This window comes from Chelonia mydas, chromosome 7 (genome assembly GCF_015237465.2).
Source record: "Chelonia mydas isolate rCheMyd1 chromosome 7, rCheMyd1.pri.v2, whole genome shotgun sequence".
In the NCBI taxonomy this organism is placed as follows: domain Eukaryota; kingdom Metazoa; phylum Chordata; order Testudines; family Cheloniidae; genus Chelonia; species Chelonia mydas.
The window spans coordinates 52,678,709-52,705,900 of NC_057853.1; the positions used below are offsets into that span (position 1 = coordinate 52,678,709).

Here is a 27,192-nt window from a genome sequence, read left to right on the forward strand (position 1 = left end):
ACGTAGGCGTGGTTTGGCAGCTGTAGTATCTGAACAAATCAAGTGACAAAGGCAATGAGTAAAGTGCATATCAGAAGTTTATTCCTCTGCACAAACAAGTGTAAAGTGACTGTAAGTCAAAAACACAAAAGAAAACTATTTCCATACATATAGAAGCCAAACCTGGTTCTCCTTCCAGGGTCACCACCCCTCAGTTCTTTCCCCTCTCTGAACACTGACAAATTTCTTCCCAGGAGCACAGGGGAACTGCTAGACCCTTCAGGAGGAGGGGAGCAAAATCTAGCTAGGGAACAATCCTTGGTTGTACCGGACTAGTGTGCGATAAACAAATGGGAAAACAAAAGGGGGCATTCCTACAGGTGTCCCTAGTGCGGTGGTGCCTAGGCCAGGGGTGTGTGGAAGTGACAGGGAGATGACACTGCTTACCTTCAGGGCACAGCTAAAAACATCTCAGTTGTTATCCATCAAGAGCAGCTACAAACCCCATTGCCACCCCCTCCCCAAACCCCTCTTCAGGGGGCTATGTCCTCCAGTTATCTAGTCCCAAATACTCCTGCTATGGAGAGAGAGGGGGCGCTGAATCCCACGGGAGAACAGACCTGCTCTGCTGCAGGCGATGGGTTATCTGTAAGGCCCTACCAAATTCACAGCCATAAAAAACGCGTCACAGACCATGAAATCTGGTCTCCCCCCGTGAAATCTGGTCTTTTGTGTGCTTTTACCCAATACTATACAGATTTCACAGGGGAGACCAGTGTTTCTCAAATTGGGGGTCCTGCCCAAAAGGGAGTTGCATGGGGGGTCATAAGGTTATTTTATGGGGGTTGCAGTATTGCCACCCTTACTTCTGTGCTGCCTTCAGAGCTAGGCAGCCGGAGAGCAGCAGCTGTTGGCTGGGCATCCAGCTCTGAAAGCAGCCCCCACCCAGCAGCAGCGCAGAAGTAAGGGTGGCGATACCACACCAGGCCATCCTTATTTCTGCGCTGCTGCTGCTGGCGGCTCTGCCTTCACAGAGCTGGGCTCCTGGCCAGCAGCCGCCACTTTCCAGCTGCCCAGCTCTGAAGGCAGCGCCGCCAGCAGCAACGCAGAAGTAAGGGTAGCAGCACCACAACCCCCCGACAACTCCTTTTTGGGTCAGGACCCCTAAAATTACAACACCATGACGTTTCAAATTTAAATAATGGAAATAATGAAATTTATGATTTTTAAAATCCTATGACCATGAAATTGACCAAAATGGACCATGAATTTGGTAGGGCCCTAGTTATCTGTAGGCAGGAACCCCTGCATCCTTGTTTGGAAGCCTGTCCTCGGCCTATCCTCACTTTCCCACTGGCACACACAGCTGTTCCCTAGTCTTGTTCCTGCTCTCCTATCATCAAGACTCAGGGGAGGGGAATGGGGAGCAGCTGCGATGGCCAAAGGCAGTTGCTTCTTCTTACCAGACTCATATGCGACATCTCCACTTCAGCCAGCCCATTAGCTCACAGCTTCTGGTCAGAGCCACCAGCTCTAGGCATAAACAGACTAAGCAATTGCTCAGGGCCCAAAGCAGCTCAAGGGGGCTCCCTATTCCCTTTTTATTATGTGTTGGGGGGCACAAATATTCCTGCTTAGGGCCCCCAATGGGCTAGTACTATCTCTGCTGGTGGATGCTACAGTGGGCTCTCCTATCCTGAGTACAGGAAGACCTAAATAGCTTTCCCATCTTGCAATCCCTGTAATTTTGTAACCTACAAACATGCTAGAGAGAGAAGGGGAAACCATGGGCATCTATAAAATGGACCCCTCACTTCGTATCCAAATGCTCAGTGAGGGTTGGGCCTGTCTCTTTAGCATGGTGGCAAGATGGAACTTTACACAAACTTTCTGCCTAAATACCCAGCGTCTCTAACAACTGGTGAATTTTACAATGAAGCTAGGCTCCAGGCAGAAGTCACAGGGACTGGCCCTCTGAGGGGTCAGGCACCAGCCTCCTACAACAAACTCCACTGAGGAGAATAAGCTAACTCAGATCCACCTAGGGCTGGTTAATGAGATGATTAGCTGGGTGTCATTAATTTTTGAAGGGGGCACTCCTAACCCTTGCAGGCCTCGGTGTCTGGGTAGTAATTAACTACCACACAGCTACTCATCTCATAACCATCCCCAGGCAGATCGGGGTTGGCTTATTCTCCTTAGCAGAGCTTGTCACAGGAAGGCTGGTGCCTGGCCCTTCAGAGAGCCCCCCCCGTGACAGCAAGCTTCCCTGCTTTCGGCAAGTGGTCATGAGAGGGGTAACTGGCTTCCCCAGAGTGGTTATGGGATGGAGCCATGAACCACTCCACCCCACTTCCTGTTCTAGTTGCAGGAATTTTTTTTCCCTGCTCTGGTGTGAGGTAGTGAAATAACAGCAGTAAGTTCCCAGCTGCAGTCCCGGGAGGAGACTCACTTTAGTTGCACTGAATCCCACCTCGTGCTAAAAATGCACCTCTTGTATTCTGTCCTGCGACACACCTAGGTCTCTCCTGCATAGATGCTGGCAGTAGAGCAATGGTGCAGGCGGGCACTGTGTAGACTTCTTCCTGGCCCCAGGTACAGCTCAGCTGATGCATGTACCTCAGTCCTGATTCACACCTCCTGTCTATTACAGCCCTCAGTCTTGGCGGCAGATTTCCTTGCTGCTCCACTCCTGGTCCTTGCCTTAGTACAGGTGGACAATGGTGGGGTCATGGTGTGACGTGCACTGATGTCAGCAAAACGCTAGGCTGAGAGCCATCTGAGACTCCTCTAACTTGGTTCTGAATACAGATTTGACTCCAGGTTGCTAGGAGTGAAAGTCCTAATCCAATGCACAACCCCCACCCTCCCTGTTCTCATCTCTTACTCTCACATTAGTACATTGCTCCATATTAGGTCTCCAGCTAGGTCAGATCAAGTCACCATTAATCCCAGTTTCAGATACTCCCTCTTCCTGAGACCCTCGCGTGCCAAACTGGAGCTCCCAACACAGTCACTCCCTGAGAACATGCCCACTCTCCTCTGGGTAATTCTCTGACAGCCAGTGGTATTAGAGCAACCCCTTGCTTTTCTAAGGGTCTGTCTTCATGAGGGAGTTAACTCTAGCTTTTCACAGCTGTTGCCCCAACCTCATTCCTGTCCACACACAAAACACTGGCTGTTATCTGAGTTTAATGGTGCTTCCCACCGGGGCTAATTAACTCATTGTGGGTCTATAAACTAAAGCCCAGGTCAGGCTTTCACTTTGCAGTGTGGACCAAACCATTTGATTATTAATAGTCCTCCAGCACCTTCCCCTAGTTCCTCCTGTGTGCCCAGAAGGAGAGAAAAGTTCTCCCCAAATGTTCTGGGAAAGCATCACACAGCAGCTCAGGTTACTGCCACACAGAAAGCCATGAGCTCTGGCCCTTGAAGTCCTAACAACACACATGGGAGAGTGCAGTACCACTGAGGACACTAACTCAGGTAAGGCCTCACAGCATGGCTGCTCACACCCAGCCTAGGCTAATATTGGGGGCTCTGACCCTGGTGCAAATCACCTGAGCTGCACCAGGGCTCATTAACGAAGGGCCCTTTGGGAAGTTCCCCTCAGCCCTGCTGGTGGCTGCTGGGCTGGTGAGTGAAGTCTGGTTGCCACTGCCTCCAGTCCTGTTGCTTCTGCCTCAGAGCCCCAGTGGAATGTGCACTACAAGCTCTGGGCCTGGGACACAGTGGCCCAGCTGGATTGGGGTGAATGTGAATGGAGCTGGCATGAGGATACATTTATTTTGTTTTGATTTTGTTCCATCTATTCCAATGATGGAGCTGCCTCTCATTGTGTTAGGTTCCCCCACTCTCTCTGTCCCAGCAGACCATTGGGATGAGGTACCAGAAAGCTCTAGAACCACATACCAATGGGACATGCAGGAGCTCTAGTCTCTCATTGCAAAGGGGTCTACATCATCGTGCCTGGCCACACTGGGCTTGAGACCATGTGTAGAAAGCGAGTTTGGGTTTGGTTTTGGTTTTGGTTTAAGTGCTGTTCCAGCCAAACTGTTTTCAGACCCAGTTTGGTTGGCTGGTCGAAACAGGGCTGTTCTGTGCTCTGCTATGAGCTCACTTCTCTGCCTGAACCTAACCCAGTTTTGCTGATCCCAAACTTTAGATCAGTCTCCCTTAATCTCGGATCAGAATTCAAAGGAAGGAGCATGTCTGCTGACTTGGAGACAGCTCACAGCCTGGGCTAGGTGTTCATAGCTTAGGCCAGGTCTACACTTAACACATATAAAAAGAAAAGGAGTACCTGTGGCACCTTAGAGACTAACCAATTTATTTGAGCATAAGCTTTCGTGAGCTACAGCATCCGATGAAGTGAGCTATAGCTCACAAAAGCTTATGCTCAAATAAATTGGTTAGTCTCTGAGGTGCCACAAGTACTCCTTTTCTTTTTTGCGAATACAGACTAACACGGCTGTTACTCTGAAACTTAACACATATGTTAACATAGCTGAGCCACTCAGCGGTGTGAAAAATCCAGACCCCCTGAGCACCATAGTTATGCCGGCCTAACTTCTGGTAAAGATGGAAGAATGCTTCTGTCAACCTAGCTACTGTTGCCTGGGGAGGTTCCTACAGCAATAGAAAACCCTCTTCTGCTGCAGTAGTCTGCGGCACGGCTACAGCGCTGTAGCCAGGCCGCTGTAGTGCAGTCATGGCCCTAGTCCTTGGAGGTCACTGGGGGCGTGTGGAGGGGGGTGGGTTTGTGAATTCAATGGTGGTGACCCCACTCCCACCCCCTTAGCTTCAGCAGTATGCAGTGGGCGTGCTGGGGGAGTGGAGTGCTTCCTTGTCACTAGGGTGACCAGATGCCCCGATTTTATAGGGACAGTCCCGATATTTGGGACTTTTTCTTATATAGGTACCGATTATCCCCCACCCCCGTCCCGATTTTTCACATTTGCCATCTGGTTACCCTACTTGTCACATGCCCTTGGTGTAGGGAAGAGTCCATGCACTGCTCAGGTGGCTGAGGCCATCCTACCCTAAACCAAGCCATGAAAGGGATGGCTAACCATGTGGCCCCAGTGCCAGCAGGGGAGAGCTGTGCAGGTGAGTGACTGATGCTTCCCAGGGGATTTTAGGCTATTCTGTAACTATCAAACCCTCTGGAGAAGCTCTAACTGGGTTAATGTGACTCCTCATGCACTACTTCTCTTCTCCCCATTGCCTCCAGCTGGGCTGGGTCAGCCCACATGAGGGGCCGACCTTCCCAGCTGAGCAAAGAGTCCTCAGGGGAACTTCACATTGCTCATCGACTCCACTCCAGCAGCCACAACTCCTGCCAGAGCGGAGACTGACCCAAAAAGCTGGTGTGTGAATCTAAAGTCAGCCCTGGCTCCACTACGAGCCAGCTCTGCACTCTCCCTCAGAACCATCTCTCCCACATACAGTGTCTGAACTAAACAGTCAGTAGCTGGGCCTTGCTTTGCTCTTCTGGCTTCCCAGGAAACCTCTCCTTCCCTCTCACATTCCTCCAGACTTACCACAGGCCCACATCGACCTTTCAGCCCCTCAAACTGCCCCCTGCTGCTTGGAGCCAGCTGGGATCATCTACCTGCGTGAAGGGCTCCAGGAAGCTGAAAATCGCAGCGGGGAACCCTGCTGGCTTCTCAAACACAGCCCTGGCTGCTGGAAGAGCATGTGCACTCCATGGCTGTCCTGAGCAGGGCGAGCAGAGGGCTGTGAGTTTGAGCAGATGCCCACATCCCCTTCCCGTCCCAGTGTCCCCTAAAGCACCTGCTGCTCCCCTGCAGAGGCAGGCCTGGGGAACGTTGTCTCATTTCTCAATTCACTGGGGTAGGGGGCAACCCTGGGTTTCAGTCATGTCTCTGCCACTCACTTCCCATGTGAGCCTGGGTGGGACCCTTCTGCGCGCAGTGCCTTGTTGTCTGCAGTGATGGGATGGCACCTGCCTTAGTGGGGCACTGAAAGGGTTAACAGGGTCTTGTTTCTAAAGCCCACTGGAGTGCTACCCACCCCTTACCATGACAGTCTGCCCCTCCCATTCCCCTGGCCCCAGAAACTGGGTTTCATTGCCGTGCAGCTGTGGGCAGAAGCAGGCTGGAGACTATTGCCCTATCTCTTCTTTCCTCCTGAGTCCTCTGGCTCTAGCCACAGCTGGGAAAGCTCATAGTGATGCTGCCAGGCTGAAAACAAAGGGGGATGGGGGGCCAGGAACGGAGTTCCCCCCCAACCCCCTCCCCCTTTCTGCCTTTTGCTTCACATGCCCCAATTTATTGAGCTCACTTTAAAGAAACTATCTCGGTTGGACACCCAGTCGCACCCGTGGGGGAAGGGATGCGGGGGGGGGGGGGGGCGGGGAGGGGGACAGGTCCTGGTTCACTGGTGCCCAGAGCCTGGCCTCCACACATGCGCCTGCATCCCAGTTTTGGCTGCTGAGAACCTGGGTCTAGCTACCTGGAACCCGGAGGAGGAGGCTGGGCGTGGGGGAGTCCCTTGGCCCATCTGCCTGAGCTCTGGGGAGCTTTCATACAGCTTTGGGGTCTGGCTGGGACTGGCCTGGAAAGGGGCAGGGGTGGACGGTGCGGAGGAGGTCATGTCCGTCCTCCACACTGGCTCGTCCAGCGTGGTGGCAGAGCGGGGTGTGAGGACTGTGGGTGCCAGGCTGCTCAAAGTGGGCATGGGAGCAGGTGTGGAAAACCGCCGGATCTCATAGGTCCTGGCTGTTTTCACAGGCGCCTGCTTGGCTGGGGTGAAAGACAAGCTGGATTGCTGGGCTGGCTGGGGCAGAGGGTTTTGTGTGTCAGCACTCGGGGGCTCCCCAAAACAGAACATGGCTGACTTTAGCTGGTAGGGTTGGTGGCGCATGAAATCAATGGCCTTGATCCCCGATTTCTGGCTGGGTGCCTTTTTCACTTTGCTCTCTGCTTTGCTAGCCTGAGACTTGCTTGCTGCCAGGGGGTAGAAGGGGGAATGCAAGGGGTTGTAAGCTATTGGGGGTGGGGCACGGATGTTGGAAGAATACTTCCAGGATGATGGTAGAGAAGGGGTGGGTGAGGGTGCCCTGGGCTTGGAGCCTGGCCTCGGTGCTGCCTCCACCACAAACTTGTCCATGCGGCTCTGTCGCTTGGCAAAAAGCTCTGCCCCTTTGCCCTTCAGCTGTGGCATGTCATGGGCACCGTTTACTAGTCCAACAGAGGCACCTTGCTGCTGAGGCTTAGGAGCCACTGGAGGAGGGGCCTTGAACTTGCGGCCTGAGGACTGCATGAAGTTGCAGGCCTCAGCTCCTAGGCTGAGGAAGTCCTCCTCAGGCCCAGACTCAAAGCCCGCCGCTGGGTGGTCGCCTTTGGGTTTCTCATCCAGGTTCTGCACCAGAGACAGAAGCTCAGGGTTGGGTGAATTCTTCTTCTTCTCTTCTATGGTATTGAACATGGGCTTTTTGCTGCCCCGCCGGCGAGCTTCCTGCAAGATGCCAGTTCGGGGGGCTGGCACTGCAATCCGCTGCTCCCTGGATGTTAAGGGCTCAGAAGCAGGTTGTGGAGTAGCCGGGGAGACAATAGGATACGGCTGGCTTGGTAGCAGAGAGCCGCTCACCACGCTGGGTTGCTGTGGTGCTGGGCTGATATACAAGGAGGAAGAAGCTGTCCCTCGTGGTTGAGGTGTTGCTGCAGCCCCCGCTGGCTTAGAGGGAGTGGTTAGAACAATGGAAGCCGTGGAGGTCATGGCTGGGTTTGTGGGTGTCTTAGTCTCAGGAGCACTTCCGCCTGCGGCTGGCTGTGGTACCCCTGGTGGTGTTGGCCTGCCTGGCGCTGGAATATACAGAGACGTTGAGGAGCTTGCTGGACCATTGTGAGCCATCACTGGTGCAGTGGGAGGTGGCACAGGAGTTACTGGTGAGAAAGGTGGAGCAGTGGTGCTCTGCTCCCCCAGACTGCCACCACTTTTCTTGGGAGCCAAAGGCCTGAAGATGACGGAGGAAGTCACAGGACGCTGCCCCGAAAAGCCAGGAGTGAAGGGCCGTGCGGATCTGTTGAAGAGGCCCTCTGTGCCTGGAGACGACTGGGCACCTCCTCCAATGCTGCCCGGTGGAGACTGGACCTGAGCAGAGGTAGATGACGGCAGCTTGCTGGATAACTGCACTGCTTCCACATGGATACTCAGTGGGGCCGTGTTGGCCTTCTGTGGAGTAGGCACTTCCCCGTTCACCATGCTCTGCTTTGGCACGACACCTGGTGGTGGCTGATGGCTCTCTGGCTTCTCAGCTGGAGCTTTCTCCACCGTATACTGACCAGCCCTCTCCCTCTGCTGCTCAAATAACCGTGCTCCTCTGCCGGAGGCTTCACTCAGACCCTGCTGCGTCTGCCCCAGCTGCTGCTCAGATTCCAGCTTAGGCTTTTCAATGTCCAGGTAAGTGTTGTCCCAGTCCGAGTGGTTGGTTAAGCTTCGGGCATCTGAGAAGCCTTCCTCATCAAACTCTGACTCGCTGGTTGGGAAGACACCATCCTCCTCCTCGTAACAGCGGTCCTCGTCAACACTCCCAAAGCTGACCAGGGTGTACTTCTTAGCCCTCTGCCTGCGCTTCTTGAACATCAGCACGCCCTTGGAGTGGGGGTTTGGCGCATCTGTCAGCAGGGACGCAATCGTCCTGCATTTGGTTTTGGCTTCTTTTACATTCTTCTCCTGTGTGCTCTCACTGCGGTGCAGCTCTGCAAAGGACAAAAGGAGGCAAGTTCAGGGCTCCGTAGAGGACTGGGCTTACAAAGCTTTGGCAACAACTGGACTGAGTGTTTCTGGTGTCCATACAATGAGAGTCACTCCCACCTCACCCTGACGAGAAAGTTAGGAAAAAATGACTTGAACATAATGAAAATGGCAGCCCTCTCTTTTTCCATGCACACACTGTGGGACGGGCTTCCCCACCTACTGCCAGGGACCCTCATCTTTCGGACAGCCAGCCTGTGGCAGGGGTCAGAGATGGCTCAGTCCCTGCTACCTGCTCAGACCCAGAGCTTTCTCTCAGCAGAGATGGCCAACGGTCTGACTGAATTTCCTGGGGGGTTGTGTTGTGGATATGTGTCTGCAGAAAATTGTTCCTGGTACTCATCAGGACATTTCACACTGAGTCTAAATCCCCCACTTTGAAATTTGCACTGGGGTGGAACAGCCTGTGATCACCCCTGGGAAGCCCTGCTGGGAGGGCTGGTCAGAGACATGTCCCTCCCTTTTCAGAGCCCTTCTTCCTGGGGGAAGCGGGAATAAGCAGTCCCAGTGCTCCCCAGAATGCAGCAACCACTAGGGTGAGCAGGCCCCGCCCAGCTGTGCAGGGGCAGGAAAGCATCTTGCTCCCACCTCCCTAGCCCCTCGTGGGATGCTTGTGAACTGGGCTGGATAGTGTCAGTGCTGAGTGCTGTGGGCACATTCACTGCCCCCTGGAAGGTGTGATAAGGACAGCACAAAACCTGCAGCCGTGAGAGCAATGTTTCATGCTCTTTCATAACCTCTTGCCTGTGCCCAGCCAGGACAGAGTCACTGTGCACAAGAGCAGGAATCCAGGCTGCCTGCCCTTCAGAACTGATCAGCCAGGCCAGAAAGAATCCTTTTGCACAGGCTCTCCCATGGCCTTCGCTGCTGGAAAAGCCAACACCTGTTGCGGCCTTGGCTGAAAAACACAGGCTAATCATTTTCCACCGCCTCTGCCAGCCTGCTGACCAGCAAACCCCATGGGATGGGACAGTGTGTTCTCTGGCCCAGTGTGCAAGGTGAGGGGGGAGGTTTGAAAGAGTCAAGGGTGAACCCAAGGGCAGCTGTGAGAAGAGAGTTCACAGGCACGACTAGAGATTCGGACTCTGAAACCAACAGAAACCTGAAAGAAAAAATAATTCCCAAGTGATTTCTCATTCCTTTTTCTTGTTCCTGACCCTTTTCACTGGGGGAAAAGACCTTTCCCTGCTTCTTGTCTGCCCTGCATCCCTTTAACAGCAGCCTCTGCACTTTGAGCAGCACAGGAGACATGACAAAGATGCTCTCAGTAAGCTTCCACTCGCTCGTCAATAAACGGCATAGCGCTTTCCCCGTCCTTCGAGCCCCAGCATTCCTGCGGCAGAGACACAACACGCAGCCCTGCTAAGGCGACCCCCACTTGATCTAGTGGGGGGGTGGGAATAGGAGAAAGCACCAATGTACTGCTGAGGAATGCTGCTAGTTCTCCCCAGGACCTGAGCTGTGCAGCCTCACAGATCTCACCTTGGGCCACTTTACCGCAGGGCATTGTTGCAACAGGGAAGAACAGTTGTGGCCAAGTTAGCCCACAATGGGGTGGGCAGCAGCAGCCACAGAGCTTACCTAACCATGATACCAATGAATCCTCTTGGGCCCTCTGAATCTCCCCTGGGGCCGTAGTTTCCCTCTCCCACTTCAAGCAGCCCATCTGCAAAGGTCACAAAGCTGTAGCATGTGTCATTTGGTCCCTGCGGCTCCAGGTCACCCCATTCAGGAATATCATCCACTCCCACCCCAGGCTTTTAAAACAGGCTCTAGAATGTCAGAGGGGTTGTGATGCTAGGAAGCTTTCAATAAATCCAATGAAAGACCCTTCACCAGGTTTCCCTGGAGCCATTTCATAACAAACATCATGGCTCCAGGTTAGCTAAAGCAAGGCAGCTCCGGACAGAGATCCAACAAGGAAAAGGTCAGCTACTTCTCACTCCGTACACAAGAGCCAGCCCTCTCCCCTTGCACCTAGAGGGCTGGAAATAATGAACAAAAATGCCAGTATGCTAATGGGAAAAGAACGGGTGGCCCTTTTGCACTGGCATGTGCTGAGCTAGGAACCCCTCCCCACACTCTTACAGAGTGGGTCAGTTCAGCATCATTGAACCAAGACTCATAGTTCACATCCTTTCACTGCAACTTGGTGCTCCCCTGGCGTTGCCCTTCTGGATTCAGCTGTGGGGGAGCAGGGTCACAGGGCTACAGCCATAACTCAGTTTTTTCTCAGGAAATGAGTCCATCTCAAGCGCACATTAGGGGAGAGCAGTGAGATTTCCCTCACAGAGCAGACCCCACTGACTAGTCTCACTCACGCACCCCTCAGAGGAACCCTGCCTGGCTCAAGTTCTGGTTCCAAACTTGTTGGGGTGAAAAGCAGTGCCCTAGAGATGAATCCAGCCTCATTGTCCAGAAACATTTGCCTTGGGGGCTGTGAGGGGGGAGATTTCTGGCATTGGCAAGCCGTGGCTAAGGAGCAGTGCCTTCACATGCTAAGGTCTGTGCAGGCACAGGTGGCAGCAGAGCATCGGGAAGGATCTTAGCTCTGGAGTTTGGGACTTGCAGACCCCTACTAGAGGAGGCTTAAAGGCAGCCGGAGTGCTATTCCACCAGCACTGGGCCCTGGCCTCAGTAACAATACCCAGATGCAGCTCCCTACCAGTCACAAGTTTGCCCCCAGCATCTCGCATCGTTCCAAAATTCCAGCCTCCTCAGTGTTCATTCGAACTAGACTCCCTGTGCTTTGAGGTTCCCTGGCCCTTTACAGACAATTGCTAAGTCTCTTCCTGACACTCTGGCTTCCTGCCCATCCCCCAGTTCCTACTCCCCAGCTCACGAATAGAAAGCACTTTATTCCTTGCACTTTAATTCCCCCCCCCCCCCCCCCCCCCCCGCCCCGGCACAATGTTCAAAGTATTCAAGTCACAAAGGCCAACAGCAATCTGAGACAAATGAGAGAGGGAAATGCTCCTCTGGTGACGCGTTAAAGTTTGGCTAGGAGAGCAGAGGAAGGAAGGAAGTCTGTACCTGCATAGGGCTGATCCAAGCTCTTGAAAGCAGCGTCCAGGCCTGGAGACTTGGGCATGTCACAAAGTCCATTTAACTCACAGCTCTCCATAGAGAGAGAGAGGCAGAGTGGCTCCCGGCTGGAGCAGAACCAAAACTCTCAAGCGCCAAGCCCTTTGCTATCAGCTCCACAAGCCTTTTAAAGCCTCTCTTTTGTCTCTTAGGCATCTCTACCAAAAGCCGTGAGGTCATGTTCTCTATTTTTATCCTCTGTGCTTCATCACTGGGCAGTGTGATGGACATTGTCACCTGTCACTTAAACACTTTCCCCCTCCTCTCTCCTCCCGCTGTAGCCTGGGTTTAAAAATAAGAAAATATGCTGGCTACCAGCAATCTTTGTGCAGTGCAAGCGTCAGACAACAAACAGTTTTTCCAGCCCCTCGTTGTAAAGCGTTTAGAGCAAAAGTACTTGTTTCTTTCCATACCCTTGTGTTGCTGATGTCTCCTGTCCCACTGTGGGGAGCAGGAGAAATGCACACAAAAGGAGGGGGTCCATTCAGCACAAACACTTAGGGACCACGCAGTTCTCAGATCAAGACAAGGAGGAAGAGATATGTGGAGGAGAGATTCTCTCTTCCTGTGTGTGTCACTTTTATTCTATGTTCTAGGAGACCCAATCCAGGACAGGGACTCAGGGCTGCATTGACAGAGGTGTGTTAGGGTTACTGAGTGCCGGTACATTCATGGTTGAGTTGAGTATGGGAGACCCACAACTGGACTGCAGAGGATGTTACCTACAGGGCTAAGGTTTGTTGGCACATCCATATGAAGGGCTGAGGAATGGTATTAGAAGATGGGCACTGGATGCAAAGACTGGGGTGTATTGACAGAGCTGTGTGGATGCCCAGCACCAGAGAGAGGAGGGAGGAGGCAAGACAGAATTGTGTTTGAATGATGTGAGGACCTGGGGATGAGTAGTGGTGGTGGGCAGGGAGTGATTTGCAAGGCAGAGCTGGAGTTTGTTTTCAAACCTATGTGGTGGAGGCTTGCACAGCATCTCTCTACACTGTGTCTAGCTGGGTTTGTACCAACAGCTCCTCTTGTCTGTGAGCAATAAAGTCACTCTCAGTTAAACCCCACAACTTTTTAAAAGTGGCCTTGTCAGGTGATCCTCCCTTCATAGTAGCCAGAGATTTAGAAACACAGAGCCCCGGAATCAGGCAACTCCTCTCCAAGGTTAGCATATTTAGAGTAGAGGCTGGCCAGTGAAAGTCTGACATTGCCCGTGAAATCGAATAGTCACTGCCTTACTACAGTGAATGGGAGCTCGGCAGGTAATATCCCAGAAGAACAGATCTGCTCTTGCACACATGGGCTCTCAGAGCGTGATAAAACAAAAGAGTTTAGTCATCTTTCATTATGAATATTTATACATTCAAGAATAAAATACCTGAGGGAAAAGTCCTATAGAATCTAGTAGAACATGAAAAAAGAAAAGGAGTACTTGTGGCACCTTAGAGACTAACAAATTTATTTGAGCATAAGCTTTCGTGAGCTACAAGCATACAAGCGAAAGCTTATGCTCAAATAAATTTGTTAGTCTCTAAGGTGCCACAAGTACTCCTTTTCTTTTTGCGAATACAGACTAACACGGCTGCTACTCTGAAACCTAGTAGAACATGGTAAAATTATTTTAAACCAACCTATGGCTGTCTATAGCAGGGATATCACTCTATCACATTCAGCACAAACACTTAGGGACCACGCAGTTCTCAGATCAAGACAAGGAGGAAGAGATATGTGGAGGAGAGATTCTCTCTTCCTGTGTGTGTCACTTTTATTCTATGTTCTAGGAGACCCAATCCAGGACAGGGACTCAGGGCTGCATTGACAGAGATGTGTTAGGGTTACTGGGTTAGGGTTACTTAGGGTTAGGGTTTAAAAATTCTACAGGAAGGATATAATTCCATTAAATTCTATAGGTTTTGAGGGTAATTTCTATAGAAACCTTTTAGTTAATTTCTATAGAATGCTGATTTGTCCCTATTACATTCTGTAGAAATAATCCATAAGGGGTAACTTATGCAATTAGGCACTGATCCTAGAAAAACTCATGCACAGGCTTATCTTTACTAACATGAAATGAGTGGAACTACTTAACTGTAGTAAAGTTAAGCATATGCAGAAATTATTGCAGGATCGGGACTTAAGACAAGAACAAAAACAAGTGGACACACAAAATAGCTGAGCCACTCACATATCTAATACTGCGGGCTCATTTGTTTGCTACAGACCAATTAGACTTAGTGGGAGCTTTTATTAATAAAGACCCAAGTCCTAAAAAGCTCTATGAAGCAATCTCCATAAAAGAAGGCATGTAACTGCTAAGATCAGAAATGAGAATCTATGCCTATGTGATTAAATAATTGTGGAATGTTGCTCTTTCATATGGTGTCACCTGGAATTCTATTTTTCCAGCTATTTCTGTTCCAGAAGGTCATTTTTCCATAGCTGATGTTGCAGATAACTCACTTGGTCAGTCATTAGAGATTATGGAAACTTCATGTTCTTTAGATTTGAGGTCCTTTCAAAATAAGATCTTGAATAGGTTCCACTGGACTCCAAGGCATTTCCCTATTCAAAGCCAGCTTATCAACACACACAACTAGTGTTGGAGTTGCAAACAATAAGTTTATAAATAATGAATATTTTATTTTCTTTTAATTAATGGCATAACTCTTGGGACAAAAAAAGCTCTTTCCTCAATCCTAGGCATTGGAATACAACCATCACTCTGAAAGGTGGTTTACTGATGTAAGCTCCCATTCAGCAAAGAATTTAAACACATGCTTAACTTTATGCTTGTGCTTAGGTCCATCCCTATTCAGGAAAGTACTTACTCCTACTGAAGTCATCCTTAAGCATATATTTAAAATTCAGTCTATACTTAAGTATTTTGCTGAATCAGGTCCTTAATATTGTCAGTGGCCAAGATTTTCAAAAGTGACTAGAGATTCTGGGAGCCCAACTTGAGACACCACCTTAAAGGGCCTTGATTTTCAGGGACAAGGTGCTCAGCCCTTTCAGCAAATCAGGCTTCTTTCAAGTATAGCCCAAGTTATTACTTACTCTGGAAACTCTTGGCTATGAAGACTTAAGACATGGCTGACCTTCTACTGCGCCAATAGTTAAGAGTTCTTCCAAGGAGAGAGGGAGCGGAGGCATCTCCACTTTTTGCAAAGTCATGTGAGCCTTACTGTTTCCTCCTGGAGCCCTGAACAATCTGAGGGAGAGGCTGTTCCCTCAGGCAAGTTCCCTTCCATCAGAAAGTGCTCATCTGGATGGGTTGGATGGCAAAATGTTCCCCAGGCAGATGGACTCGGGAAAACTGCATGTGTAGTCAGTGTTGCCTTCCCAACACCTCATGCTAAGTGTCCCCTACGTAGCCTTCTGGGACAAGGCTACAACTGGGGAAACTTTCTTCTTGCAAGGTTCATAACTGCTTTGGCTCACTGGAGCAGCACAAAGCAGCCAGGGCATACCAGTGAGTCTGGCTTTTGCATTTTTTGTGATAGCACTCCATCACTGACTTATATTCTCATTGTTTGTGGTGTTGTTAGAGCCATGCTGGCCCCAGGATATTAGAGAGATAATGTGGGTGAGGGTAGTGATCAATGGCTCGATGTCTAGTTGGGAGCCGGTATCAAGCGGAGTGCCCCAGGGGTCGGTCCTGGGGCCGGTTTTGTTCAACATCTTCATTGATGATCTGGACGATGGGATGGATTGCATCCTCAGCAAGTTTGCAGATGACACTTTGCTGGGGGGAGAGGTAGATACTCTGGAAGGTAGGGATAAGGTCCAGAGTGACCTAGACAAATTGGAGGATTGGGCCAAAAGAAATCTGATGAGGTTCAACAAGGACAAGTGCAGAGTCCTGCACTTAGGAAGGAAGAATTCCATGCACGGCTAGAGACTAGGGACCGAGTGACTAAGCAGCAGTTCTGCAGAAAAGGACCTGGGGATTACAGTGGATAGAAGCTGGATATGAATCAACAGTGTGCCCTTGTTGCCAAGAAGGCTAATGGCATATTGGGCTGCATTAGTAGGAACATTACCAGCAGATCGAGGGAAGTGATTATTCCCCTCTATTTGGCACTGGTGAGGCCACATCTGGAGTATTGTGTCAAGTTTTGGGCCCCGCACTACAGAAAGGATGTGGACAAATTGGAGAGAGTCCAGCAGAGGGCAACGAAAATGATTAGGGGGCTGGGGCACATGACTTACGAGGAGAGGCTGAGGGAACTGGGTTTATTTAGTCTGCAGAAGAGAAGAGTGAGGGGGGATTTGATAGCAGCCTACAACTACCTGAAGGGGGGTTCCAAAGAGGATGGAGCTTGGCTGTTCTCAGTGGTGGCAGATGACAGAACAGGGAGCAATGGTCTCAAGTTGCAGTGGGGGAGGTCTAGGTTGGATATTAGGAAACACTATTTCACTAGGAGGGTGGTGAAGCACTGGAATGGGTTACCTAGGGAGGTGGTGGAATCTCCATCCTTAGAGGTTTTTAAGGCCCGGCTTGACAAAGCCGTGGCTGGGATGATTTAGTTGGGGTTGGTCCTGCTTTGAGCAGGGGGTTGGACTAGATCAGGGGTGGCCAACCTGTGGCTCTGGAGCCACATGCGGCTCTTCAGAAGTTAATGTGCGGTTCCTTGTATGGGCACCGACTCCGGGGCTGGAGCTACCGGCGCCAACTTTCCAATGTGCCAGGGGGTGCTCACTGCTCAACCCCTGGCTCTGCCACATGTCCTGCCCCCACTCCACCCCTTCCTGCCACCTCCCCTGAGCCTGCCATGCCCTTGCTCCCACCCCACCCTACCCCAGAACCTCCTGCACCCCATGAAACTGCTGATTGGGAGGTGTGGGGAGGGAGGAGGAGGCACTGATTGGCAGGACTGCCAGTGGGTGGGTGGGAAGCGCTGGGAATGCGGGTGGGCGGAGCTGATCAAGGGCTGCTGATATATTACTGTGGCTCTTTGGCAATGTACATTGGTAAATTTTGGCTCCTTCTCAGGCTCAGGTTGGCCACCCCTGGACTAGATGACCTCCTGAGGCCTCTTCTAACCCTAATCTTATATGATTCTATGAATAGCTCTCATTGGGCCAACTTCTGTTGGTGAAAGAGACAAGCTTTCAAGACACAAAGCTGAAGGTCTGAAGAAGAGCTCCATGTAGCTCAAAAGCTTGTCTCTTTCACCAACAGAAATTGGTCCAGTAAAAGATATTACCTCACCCACCTTGTCTCTCTCATATTCTGGGTGTCATTCACTGTAACCCTCAGTACTTACTCTGTGGTACTATAGCCAGCTATACTCACTGTCTGTATCTGTGCATTTGATTAGTCCTGAATCTCTTTGCATTTGTCTTTGTCATTTGATTGACTTCAGCCCATTTCTCCCATCTATCAAGCTCCTACTACATTTAAATAGCCCATCCTCTGGAGAACCAACTGTGCAACTTCTTCCCTTCTATATATCAGCTGCATATTGCTAAATGCACCATAATCTCCACTCTATCCTCCAAGCCATTCATTAAAATGAGTGTTAGTGTTATTGACTGTCCTTATTTGTTAACCACAATGAGCTCAGGACTGCAAAAGAAACAAATAAAACTAGCCCCTGCCCTGAGGAGATTGAAATGTCCACACTAGAGTTGGAGGTGTAATTTCCAGCATGGGTAGACATACCTGCGCTGGCTCTGATCGAGCTACTGTGCTAAAAATAGCAGCATAGCTGCCATTGCGCAGGCAGCATGAGGAGCCAGCCTCCCCAAGTATGATCCCTTCTGAAACCCTAGGTGCTTACTCAGGGTGGCTTGCCTGTCATGCTGCCTGCGTAGACATGGCTAACCTGCTACTTTTAGCTCGCTAGCTAGATCAGAGCTAGCATGGGTATGTCTATGTGAGTTGTAAATTACACCTCCAGCTCCACCATAGACAGACCCACATAGGGCAAGACATGCTGGGAGAAGAGGGGAAGTGCTGACTTTAAGTTCTGTTTGTTTGTTTCAAATCCTCCTCTCTTCTGCAGTCACATAACATGGAGGTGGAGAGGGCATGCGATTGACATAGATTAGTGTTTGCTGGCCACAAGGGAGACAAGGCAGAAGTAGCACTATTGGACCCAGAATGGACACTGGCAGAACTCCAGTCAAAATCTCCTCCCAGTGAGACATCATGAACCATTAATAACTATTCTCTCTATTCTATTCTTAGTCAATTGTGTAGCATTCTACAGTGGTTCCACCTAATACACATGGCTTTCGTTGCCTTATGGGAATGTCATGGGGAACCATATCAAGTATCTTCCTGAAGTCAGTGTGTACTGTGTGCACTGTATTTCCTTCAGTGACTAAGCCTGTTATCTTGTCACATGGCTGTCTGACCTCTTTGGTTGTGATTAATCTATGTTGTTTATTATTTATCACCTAATTTTCTGCTGGTGATTTCAAACTGACTGCCTCAGTGACTTTGTTAGAGCTAAACATACTGCTCTGTAGTTCTCTGTGTCTCCGTGCCTCTTTCTTAGATATCGGCGCTATGTTTGCTCTCTTCCTAAGAGACCTCTCCTGTCCTCCAGGAGCACTCAGAAATAATGTCTGACACATCTTCCCCTAGTTCCTCAGGTTAAACCTTGAGGGTGAATGTGACCAAGCCCTGCTCTTTTCAATATACTCAGTGTAACAAGTTATCTGTAATCTGCTCGCTCCGATCCTGTCTTGTGAATGCTCCCATTCCTTGCTCATTAAGGGCCAGATCCTGAGCTGATGTAAGTCAGCGTAACTCCATCGACTTCCATGGAGCTATGCCGATTACACTAGGGGAGGACCGGGCCTTTCTTGTTCTCCTGTTACTATTATCAGTTTTAATGGAGACTAAAGCGAAGTAGCTGTCAGCATATCAGCTTTCTCTTTGCCATCTGTTAGCTGCTCCCCTTCCCTGTTGAGCAGCAGCCCTCCCCTCCCCCATCATCCTCATACTTCCAGTGGATTTATATAAACCTTCTGCTGGTTCCTGTTTATGGCCTTTCTTAACAGCACCTCAGTTTGGACCCTCTCTTTGACTTTGTTCCTATGCCTCCTTATTATCTCCCTATAAGTTTCCCTTTCAGCCCTGATGAGACAACATGAGTCACTGATTGCGATTCCTATTTTCCATTTGTAGTGGGATTGCTTTCAACTGGGCCTTGGAGACCCTGGAGCCAAGAAACTATTCACTGCGAGGAGAAGGACTCAGAGGTGTATGTATGTGTTTATTTTAAGGTAATTATTGTTCCTGTCAACTTAAGACTTGAGCACATTACATACCTAAAAATAGACCATGGAATGTTGCCAGTAACTGGCAACAAGTCAATTTAATCACACTCATCTCCACCCTTCAACCATCAGCTAACCACATCGCCCCTTTGATACGTGTCCCAGTCAGGGACTCGCTAAATTAATTACATTCACTTGGCAATAATGCCCTGGAAACCACCACAGCTGCGTGCTGCAAGGACCATGGGGTTGATCCTGAAGCAGTGAAATCAGTGAAAGTTCTCCCACTGACTTCAGTAAGTATAAGATCAGGCAGTATATGAGTAACTGAGTTCCAGAGACAGAGTCCCTCCACTGACTGGGTCCTACCTCCACACCAGGATTTCAACCCAGGGGACTAGGCAGCAGGAACCCCTTGCCCAATCATAAATAGCACAATGGAGCATAGGAAGAAAAATGGTTCTGAAGGGGTTGGATCTCCAATAGCTTGAGTTGCACATGGAAGAGAATGGGAAGCTATTGCAAAGCACAGAGCTCTGCTATGATGAGATTACCTCAGTGGTCACTGTGGAGCAGGTGGCGGTATCCTGCACTGGGTGAAGTTTCTGAGTAATCTTTAAGGGTGATCCTAATAAGAGTGCATTATAGTACACCAGCCTGGAGGTGACAAAGGCATGGAGAACTCTAGCAATGCCTACACCAAGTGATGATGAAAAAAGGCACTTCAGGCCATCATTAAAACCTGGGAGTTTGGGAGTAGTGGTGAATCCAATAAGATCATAGAATCATAGAATATCAGTGTTGGAAGGGACCTCAGGAGGTCATCTAGTCCAACCCCCTGCCTAGAGTCTGAACCACTAAGATGAAGGGTGAGCAGATCCTCTCAGTAAAGTGATCAAACACATCCCCCAACAACTCAAGAGGCTCACAGTACTTTCACCTCCATAAGAGCATCACCTTAAGTCAGCTCACTCACATCCAGATCCCTATCTTAGGTGATGATGGAAAACATGTGGGATATGTGTCAGATGCAGAGCACAATATCATCAACATACTGACAGTGTGGCAGGCCAAATCACCTTGTACCGCCTCATAAGAGCTGCACATACATGTTGAAAAAAAAAGAATGCCAAGAAGGAAACGTAGGATCTCATAGGTCAGAGCCCCAGAGCCAGATAAGCAATTGCCCGGAACAACTTCTGAGATTGCTCAGAAAAGAATGAACAGAGCTAGTGTAGTGACCCCTTCCACTCCTGCCAGGTCTTCCAGGATTCAGAGAGTCAACAAAGCCTCATGAGCAAAGTCTGCAAAGCAGCTAATGAAATCAGCCTGGACACATAACCTCTGCCCAGGGTCAGAAAGAGATCATCAGCCACAGACATACATGCACTCTCTATGCCGTCCTCAAGCCTAGACTCTGACTGATAGAAATCCACACATAGCTGTAGTCATCTCACTAACATCTTCCCAATAGCCTCCTTCCAAAACATGGAGAGCCAAGACAAGGTGAAAACTGATGGCTAGGATTAAATTATGGTTTCTTACCCACAGCTTGCTTACAAGTGGTAAGTAGGGATTATGACTTGCCAAAGGGAACAGGAACAATCCCCCTGGGAGCCTGGGCCCTAGTGAGGTTGAGCACCTCCACCATGATTAAATCTCTTAGTAGTGGCCATCTGCACACTGACCAACATGGGCCAAAGGTCACTGCTCATCACTGACCCACATGGCAGGGAACAGACCTCAGCTGAGATCCACAGGACAGGGATTGGAACCACAGCTGGTTAATGCCTTCCACCCCCAAACTGCGCCCATTGGTCTTTCAGAACCCCAGTGAGTAGCAGCACTTCTCAGTCTTATTAGTGACCATATAAATATGGTCATCTAAGAGTCACAGCTGCCAAAGCTGGGGGTCAAGTAGCAAAGCACAGACCGTGGTGCAAAAGATTCAGAGTTCAAAGTGCTGGTCAGATGGTCAATATTCATCATGACCCCCACTGCCTACACTCCAGCGGCAGTCAGATAGCACCTTTACTAGGCTCACCCTCACTGCAGAGAGGTGAGGCAGAAATTACCATCCAGACGGAATTTTACACACTCTCCACTGTATAAGGTATTTATTTGTAAGCATCGCCTTACCCTGACTGGTGTGGCCTATATATCTGAACGATGGCTTAAAATAAAAGGTTTCAGAGTAGCAGCCGTGTTAGTCTGTATCCACAAAAAGAAAAGGAGTACTTGTGGCACCTTAGAGACTAACAAATTTATTTGAGCATAATAAGGTGCCGCAAGTACTCCTTTTCTTTTTAAAATAAAAGGGTTTCCTTTTCCAGTGCAGGATGCTGTAATTCTGGTGCATCCACTTAGGCAGCTGGGTCCATGTCAAGCAGAGGAGGAAATTCTCCCCACCCCCACCCCCTGCCTTCCTCTGCACCATATATAGAAAGACTCGAGTTCCAGGGGCTAAAAACAGTCCAGCAGATACTTTAAATTGAGATATTTTGAAGCACTTCTGCACTGACTTAAATTCCTACCACAAGATAACAAGCTGGGACCAGAGCTCTGAACTGGTTTATCTGTCTTCTGCCTGGGGTTGGCACCTCTGTGAGGAAGGGTGCGAAAGTTTGAACCTGTTCCACATCTGAGTCCATCTATACTGTTGCTGAAAATAAAACAAACTGTTCTGATGAGATGACTGAGAGGAAACAAACCTGGTAAAAGATGGATTTCAGAACAGAATAGAATGGTGCAGAGGTTACCTACGGTCTGGGGACACCATATGTACCTACCATTAGAGCTGGGTGAATAACAATTTTTTCAGTTTGCTAGCAATTCTGAAAAAATAGAAAAAATATTAATTTCAGCTTAAATTGAAAACGGTTTTCAAATTTTTCAGCGCATCAGAAAGTTGATTGTTTTCCATTTTCAGCATTTTTAATGATTTAACTAAATTTTTTTAAAGGGAAATTTCAAAACAAAAAGTCATTTTCAATCAAAAAATTGTCAGAAACATTTATTTAGAAAATATCCATGTTTTGGGGTTTTTTTTCCAGATTCTTTTTCTCTACAGTGAACAATTTGGCAAAATGACACATACTTGAAACATTTTGGTGTCACTGAATCTGCATTTTTTGTCAAAATATCTTTAGTTGAAAAATTTCACCCAGTTCTGCCTATCAGACAGCTTTGGAGAGCCATGTAACCTTCTAGATTGCTAGTGCCAGCAGCTGAAATCCTGTTCTCCTTCTCTGCTCCTTATAGACCTCCCTTGCTTCTTAGTTCCACTTGATCCGCTGACTCTGCTACCACTGCAATGCATTCATTGCCCAACCTTCCTCTCCCTATTGACTTCTCACCACATAACAGGCCTGTGTGACATTGCACTCCATATGTTTTATGGAAATATGTTTGTAAGTGTGAATATAATGTAACTGGAATATGCTTCATGCAAAAGTCTCTTGTAAGGTATCATTACAAAGCTTACAATCTACTAAGTGTGTTCATCCCATTTGTTTGCATGTATTATTTCTATGTCTGGGGTTAGGAGAATAAGCTATACACTTGTATTACTGATGTAAACATATTAAGTGGAAGCCATTAAGGGTGCTGCAGAATCAATGAACTGTGAATGGGTCTGTTTACCTGCAAGCCTTCCTGTGTACCTGTCTTCCAGCTACTAGGTAATGAAGAATCGCACCTGGAGCTGCAGCTAGCAAGAGATGTCAAGAGTAACAAGAAGGGTTTCTTCAGGTATGTTGGCAACAAGAAGAAAGCCAAGGAAAGTGTGGGCCCCTTACTGAATGAGGGAGGCAACCTAGTGACAGAGGATGTGGAAAAAGCTAATGTACTCAATGCTTTTTTTGCCTCTGTTTTCACTAACAAGGTCAGCTCCCAGACTGCTGCGCTGGGCATCACAAAATGGGGAAGAGATGGCCAGCCCTCTGTAGAGATAGAGGTGGTTAGGGACTATTTAGAAAAGCTGGACGTGCACAAGTCCATGGGGCCGGACGAATTGCATCCGAGAGTGCTGAAGGAATTGGCGGCTGTGATTGCAGAGCCCTTGGCCATTATCTTTGAAAACTCGTGGCGAACGGGGGAAGTCCCGGATGACTGGAAAAAGGCTAATGTAGTGCCCATCTTTAAAAAAGGGAAGAAGGAGGATCCTGGGAACTACAGGCCAGTCAGCCTCACCTCAGTCCCTGGAAAAATCATGGAGCAGGTCCTCAAAGAATCAATCCTGAAGCACTTAGAGGAGAGGAAAGTGATCAGGAACAGTCAGCATGGATTCACCAAGGAAAGGTCATGCCTGACTAATCTAATCGCCTTTTATGATGAGATTACTGGTTCTGTGGATGAAGGGAAAGCAGTGGATGTATTGTTTCTTGACTTTAGCAAAGCTTTTGACACGGTCTCCCACAGCATTCTTGTCAGCAAGTTAAGGAAGTATGGGCTGGATGAATGCACTATAAGGTGGGTAGAAAGCTGGCTAGATTGTCGGGCTCAACGGGTAGTGATCAATGGCTCCATGTCTAGTTGGCAGCCGGTGTCAAGTGGAGTGCCCCAGGGGTCGGTCCTGGGGCCGGTTTTGTTCAATATCTTCATAAATGATCTGGAGGATGGTGTGGATTGCACTCTCAGCAAATTTGCGGATGATACTAAACTGGGAGGAGTGGTAGATACGCTGGAAGGGAGGGATAGGATACAGAAGGACCTAGACAAATTGGAGGATTGGGCCAAAAGAAATCTGATGAGGTTCAATAAGGATAAGTGCAGGGTCCTGCACTTAGGACGGAAGAACCCAATGCACCGCTACAGACTAGGGACCGAATGGCTAGGCAGCAGTTCTGCGGAAAAGGACCTAGGGGTGACAGTGGACGAGAAGCTGGATATGAGTCAGCAGTGTGCCCTTGTTGCCAAGAAGGCCAATGGCATTTTGGGATGTATAAGTAGGGGCATAGCGAGCAGATCGAGGGACGTGATCGTTCCCCTCTATTCGACACTGGTGAGGCCTCATCTGGAGTACTGTGTCCAGTTTTGGGCCCCACACTACAAGAAGGATGTGGATAAATTGGAAAGAGTCCAGCGAAGGGCAACAAAAATGATTAGGGGTCTAGAGCACATGACTTATGAAGAGAGGCTGAGGGAGCTGGGATTGTTTAGTCTGCAGAAGAGAAGAATGAGGGGGGATTTGATAGCTGCTTTCAACTACCTGAAAGGGGGTTCCAAAGAGGATGGCTCTAGACTGTTCTCAATGGTAGCAGATGACAGAACGAGGAGTAATGGTCTCAAGTTGCAATGGGGGAGGTTTAGATTGGATATTAGGAAAAACTTTTTCACTAAGAGGGTGGTGAAACACTGGAATGCGTTACCTAGGGAGGTGGTAGAATCTCCTTCCTTACAGGTTTTTAAGGTCAGGCTTGACAAAGCCCTGGCTGGGATGATTTAACTGGGACTTGGTCCTGCTTTGAGCAGGGGGTTGGACTAGATGACCTTCTGGGGTCCCTTCCAACCCTGATATTCTATGATTCTATTCTATGATTCTATGAATGAGGTTTTACAGTGACATGTGACCATGTCACATTGTAGTGGGGTGGCTGCCCCACTGCTGGAGAACAGGGGTTAAAAGCAGCCAAGCTAGGGTGATTGGGGAAGCAGCCACAGCTCTGGCCAGCTCAATCAGGGCCCATCTGGCCCTTTTACGAGGGCTGGGGGCAGGAGCTGGAGGAGTCCCACCCTAGCCCTGGAGTGGGAAGGGCTAGCTGCCTGGGAGCAAGGTACCTGAAGCGAAGCAGTGCTGGGGAAGGGCAAAGGGAGCTGGGGAGCTCCAGCCTGGTAAACCCCCAGGCTGCAGGCCTTGTTTGAGGCCCAAAAAGGTACTGGGGCTACAGAGGGGCAACCCAGGGAGAGGCAAAGGCAGTCTGCCCCAGTGAGTGGGGGCTAGATGATGACTGGCAGTAGCCACTGAGGCAAGGTGGGCTTAGAGGATTGGGGGTTCCCCTGGAGGGGAGACCTAGAGAGTGGGGGTACTGCTGGGGCAGAATCCCAAGGTAAAGGGGCACAGGGGTCTGGGAGGAACACGGGGCCAGCGGCAGGCAAGACACTGGCCTGCAGCGGTGCTCCATATGCTGGAAAAGAGCTAATTCCCAGATGACTAGCAGGAGGTGCCATGCCAGTGAGTCTCGATCTTGCTTTGCTACACACCTGATACTGGAATCCATCTTAAACCTGGTGCTTTTCCATTTAGAAGGAGGGGTGGGGACCCAGAGAGACAAAAGATTCCTGCCTTGGGCCAAAGCTCTAAAAGGGGGTAGAACAGAACAAAGGGGGCTGCAGTCATGAGAGAGCCCCTAGTTACCACCTGAGCTGGAACTAACAAGGACTGTACCAGGGAAAAGGATTTGGCCCAGACTAAGAAGGAGTCTAGTCTGTGAAAGAAGCTTATTGGAACATCTGAGGGTGAGATTTACCTGTATTCAGTTTCTTAAATGTATTAGGCTTAGACTTGCATGTTTTGTTTTATTTTGCTTGGTAACTTACTTTGTTCTGTCTGTTATTACTTGAAACCACTTAAATCCTACTTTTGTTTATTAATTAACCCAAAGTAAGTGATTAATACCTGGGGGAGCAAACAGCTGTGCAGATCTCTCTCAGTGTTATAGAGGGAAGACAATTTATGAGTTTACCCTCTATAAGCTTTATACAGAGTAAAATGGATTTCTTTGGGGTTTGGATCCCATTGGGAGCTGGGTGTCTGGCTGCTGGAGACAGGAGTACTTGCTGAGCTTTTTTCAGTTAAGGCTGCAGCTTTGGGGGCGTGGTTCAGACCCTGGGTCTGTGTTGCAGAAGGCTAGTGTGTCTGGCTCAACAAGGCAGGGTTCTGGAATCCCAAGCTGACAAAGTAAATGGGCTCAGAGGTAGTTTCAGCACATCAGGTGACAGTCCCAAGGGGGTCTCTGTGACCAAACCGTCACAGCTTGATTCTCCACTGCCCTACAGCTAGATGTCAAGTCCTCCACCGATGTTAATGGGTGAAACTCCATTTGCTCCTTCTGCTGTGGTTTACACCTGTGCTGAGTGAGTGTAGAACAATACCACCTCTGAAAATGGTTGTACATTTTTACATCCACTTTGCACAGGTGTAAAAGTAACCACAAGGTGCACGGCAACAGTGAATCAGACCAATGAACGTATACGTTGGATAAATATCAACTAGATGGAAATTACAAGAGTCTGGATTAGAAACTGGATGACAAGCAGAGAGCAAAGATTACTCATTTAAGACCTCCAAGTGGGGCATCACATGGGTGAGCATTGGATCTCTATTTAATAGTGCCCTCAATGGTCTAGAGGAAGGTTTTAAATTCAACAGTTATCAAATTTGCTAACCCTACCAAAATTGGAGGGGTAGTAAACATGGGGGTTGGAGTGGTGAATTGACCTGTAAAGTGACCTGGAGTGGTTTGCATGCAATGAGATGAGTGGAGTGGCCAAGGCTGTAAAGGGTTATGCATGCTCCGGGGAAAGGAAATAAACAGCACATCTACAAATCTGAATCTGTGAAAGCCCAGGACAGACAGGAGATAGCAACCTTAATATAAGCCCTTCACAGTACAACACTCTTACAGAAAATGCCAGTGTTATTCTTCCACTTGTGGATAAGGATTCTTCTAGTCCCCTGTTCTTGGACAGGGGTTTCACCTGTTCATCTAGGAAATCCATGGTATGCCCACATCTTGAATACCGTGTGTAGATGTGGTCACCCCATCTCAAAAAAGATATATTGGAAAAGAGCAACAAAAAGGATTAGGGGTATGGAATGGCTTCCGTGTGAGGAGAGATTAATAAGATTGGGACTTCTCAGCTTGGAAAAAAGACAGCTAAGGGGAGATATGATTCCGGTCTATAAAATCATAACTGGTGTAGAGAAAGTAGATAAGGAAATATTGTTTACTATTTCTCATAACACAAGAACTAGGGGTCACCAAATGAAACTAATAGGCAGCAGGTTTAAAACAAATAAAGGGAAGTATTTCTTTACACAATGCATAGTCAACCTGTGGAACTCCTTGCCAGAGGATGTTGTGAAGGCCAAGACCATAACAGGGTTCAAAA

General features: G+C 49.1%; 1 protein-coding gene across 1 annotated transcript in view; it reads right to left on the reverse strand.

Annotated features, from left to right (window-relative positions):
* Positions 1-1,140: 1,140 nt before the first annotated feature.
* The window catches only part of SYNPO2L (synaptopodin 2 like), a 66,918-nt gene continuing 40,866 nt past the window's right edge, over positions 1,141-27,192 (reverse strand). Inside the window, exon 4 of the mRNA XM_037905634.2 lies at positions 1,141-8,705. Within this exon, the coding sequence (XP_037761562.1) occupies positions 6,379-8,705 (2,327 nt within the window). The 3' untranslated portion in view covers positions 1,141-6,378. The remainder of the gene's footprint in view (positions 8,706-27,192) is intronic.